Source organism: the organism of the source record quoted next, unplaced genomic scaffold (assembly GCF_019419815.1).
Source record: "Pyrus x bretschneideri cultivar Hongxiangsu unplaced genomic scaffold, Pyrus_bretschneideri_v1 Contig21, whole genome shotgun sequence".
Taxonomy (NCBI): Eukaryota; Viridiplantae; Streptophyta; class Magnoliopsida; order Rosales; family Rosaceae; genus Pyrus; species Pyrus x bretschneideri.
In genome coordinates, this window is record NW_025999513.1 from 692,814 (window position 1) to 695,898 (window position 3,085).

The 3,085-nt window shown below is 33.6% G+C and overlaps 1 protein-coding gene across 1 annotated transcript; it reads right to left on the reverse strand.

Moving 5' to 3' along the window:
* Positions 1 to 309: 309 nt before the first annotated feature.
* Positions 310 to 2,852, reverse strand: LOC103931820 (transcription factor MYB14). Its single transcript, XM_009341347.3, has 3 exons — positions 2,660 to 2,852; positions 2,088 to 2,217; positions 310 to 1,340 (listed from the first exon to the last, which is right to left on the reverse strand). Exons 1-3 carry the CDS (start codon positions 2,790 to 2,792, stop codon positions 803 to 805), a joined length of 801 nt encoding a protein of 266 aa, XP_009339622.1. The 5' UTR covers positions 2,793 to 2,852; the 3' UTR covers positions 310 to 802.
* Between the last annotated feature and the right edge of the window lie 233 nt (positions 2,853 to 3,085).

A 3,085-nucleotide genomic window follows, 5' to 3' on the forward strand; every position in this document is an offset into this window, starting at 1 on the left:
GTCTTGCATATCATCATATTGCCGACATGAGTATCAGTTAGTGGTATCTGAAATCGAAATAGCCTTTTGGTAAACCTCCATTCATCTTTTTATAATTCTGGTGTTGATTTGTTAGAACCATGTTTCCTTTTTCTTTAGACACAATTGTAAGAAGTTTTAACTATGTTGTTGTAAGCTTGCATTTTTATTTTTTATTTTTATTAGAACAATTTAATTCTGTTTTTCACTATATATCCTTCTTTAACACGTAATATATGACTAGAGCACTATCAAACAAATTACTGCAAAATCGAATATACATATTAAATATGCATACATTAAAACAATGAATTTTTTATTTCAGAGTAAAAAGGTCCAGCTACATCATTTTCGTCATCATCATTATGGTTACACATAAACTTTGAACAAATAAAACCTACTAAGGAGGATTATATATCACCGAAGTCTCTAAAATATTAAATTATTGTAGCTATATATATATATATATATATATATATCTATACAAAGTAACAAAACTGTGCTCCAAGTCAATTCTTTTGTCTCACATTATTCTGTTCCTTATCCACCTCTTTTCTCCTTTTTATATAATGAAAGAGCTAATTAGCTTTAGTTTCTTCGTCAATGCACAAGTGGTAGTCTAACTTTTGGATGTACAAGGACAAACATTTGCCCCCACAATTGAAATTTCTGTCCAACCTAGCATTTGTTAACGGTCAAATTCAAGATAAAAATATTTAAAAACTTTTTCAAACCACCAATATAAAATATCCTCCTAAACTCCAAAGAGAGAAAATAGTAAAACTCAAAATTCTAGTAATTCTGGCGTTCCCCCATGACCAGTTCTAATGAAAAGATCATACCAAAATTCCATGCCATCATCCATGTTTAGACCAAAACTAAAACCAAATTCCTCCGAATCGTTTTTGATGATGGGAAACTCCAATATTGGTTCATCATTTGAGGCCCTTGGAAATTGTAATGGGACGCTGGAATTATCAGTTGAAAGTGCCTCTGACCAGAAGCTGTCATCAATATCGGGGAAGGTTTCCGACAACTCCATGTTTTCGCCCTTGACGACGATTGTGTCCTGATCGGTACTTAATGCAGCTGAGACTTCTGTGACTGAGGAGGAAACATCACTAGAAGATGGTTGTGGATAATTCAAATTTTCAGGTTCATCAGCAAATTGGCTTGTGACATTGGAAGTACTGTTACTACTACTTCTTGTTGATGATGTTGTTGTAGTATGATCTTTGAGTCTTTTTTTCAAGTGGGTGTGCCATACATTTTTTATTTCGTTATCGGTGCGTCCTGGTAATCTTGCTGCAATTGCCGACCACCTGAAAATGAAACAAAAGATTAAAATTAAGCATTTGCAAGATAGTTTAACTAACAAGTATGTAATTTTGGGAAAATAGCTACAATAACATGCTTTGATATTTCGTTCGCAGTAATGATTATTTTTTAATAATGACAATCACATATCGACGATACAATGATAACGTAATGATAATATAATACTGAAAAGAAAAAAAAACACTGATCTTTTCTGCAATAAAATGTCAAATGTGAAAATATATTTATTTCAGCTAATTGTCCTAAAATTTTATGCTTAAATTTGAGTTTTGAGAGTTGTGACTGCATAGTAAGACAATTATTTATCAACTTCATGGTTGCACGTTATTTACAATCAAATTATGTCTAATGTGGTGGCTTCCAAATAGAGAATCTTTTTTGCCAGCTCCCACTTGCTATTCTCTAACAGAAAATCAGTGCCTTTGATTTGCGTGTCCGAGAAACGATCCTGTATTTTATTTTTTGGCTCATACGCCAGGCTAGAGAGGAGTAGGGTGTGCATATTTGACCTCAGATCTCGAGTACATGTATAAATGCCCTTCTTCTTTGTAAAAACAAGCCTTAATGAGTTTGATAGAAATTTTCTTATTAATTTGACTATGTTAATCCTCCTTATGATTGATAACTTGATAGTCGGCTGCAGGGTAAAAAGGCTAGATAAACATGCATGTTTTGAAGCTAGCTTAATTACGAAAGTTTCATGAAAATTAAAATTTGATGCTTTTATTTACCTGTTACCCAGCATTTCATGCAACTTAACGATAGCTTCCTCTTCTTCTCTTGTAAAGTTTCCTCTCTTAATATCCGGCCTCAAATAGTTTACCCACCGGAGTCGGCAGCTCTTTCCACATCTCAACAACCCTATTTCAAGAAAAAAAAAAAAACAAGTGAAAAAGATGAGTCCAAGGCTCAAAGCAATTATAGCAACGTTGCTACTTAGCAGCTATTGAAGTGTTCTTAATTATTATTGGTAATTTTCCAGTTTTAGTTTTTGTTTAATTAATTCAACATGAAACATGCATAAATGGTGTCTAACATGTTTTAGAAAAACGGTACTCTACACTAAATTCATTTAAATTACAAGGAGCGAAATTCGAAGTTGGGTGCAAAAGAGGAGAATAGACTTCTATAGCTAGCTAACTTAATTCAGGTTTGCAAATGGTAATAACATATATAGAACTGTAAAATTTGTCATCATGTAATGCAAAGATGTGGAATACTATCTTTGATTGGAGAGCCGATCTTTGTGGCCTATGTATCTTTGGAGAAAGAAAAAAAAACCCAGATGGATAGTTGTAATTACCAGCTTGCTTTGGCAGGGCACGCCAATTTCCATGGCCATATTTTTGGATGAAGGATGTAAGAATTTGATCTTCTTCAGAGGTCCATGGCCCCTTCTTCAGTCCCATCTTCTCACAGCAAGGAGCTCTCCCCATTTCTCTCCTAATTAATTTGGGTGAAAAATGCTAAGAATACAGCAGTACTTGGGTTTGAGAGCTCAATATTTCTGAGGCCTTGGCTGGCTATTTATCTTAAGATCCACAGTACACAAAGGGATGTTTGACTGGACCAAGACAGACAAATTAAAAAGAGACTCGCAAGTTCCTCGAAGGAGCTCGTAATCTATCGATTAAAATAATAATTAACCTAATTACTAATTAGCAATTCATTATTATGATTAAGATATAGAGAGTTGTAGATTACTAGATTTTGGCATATAGATACTATT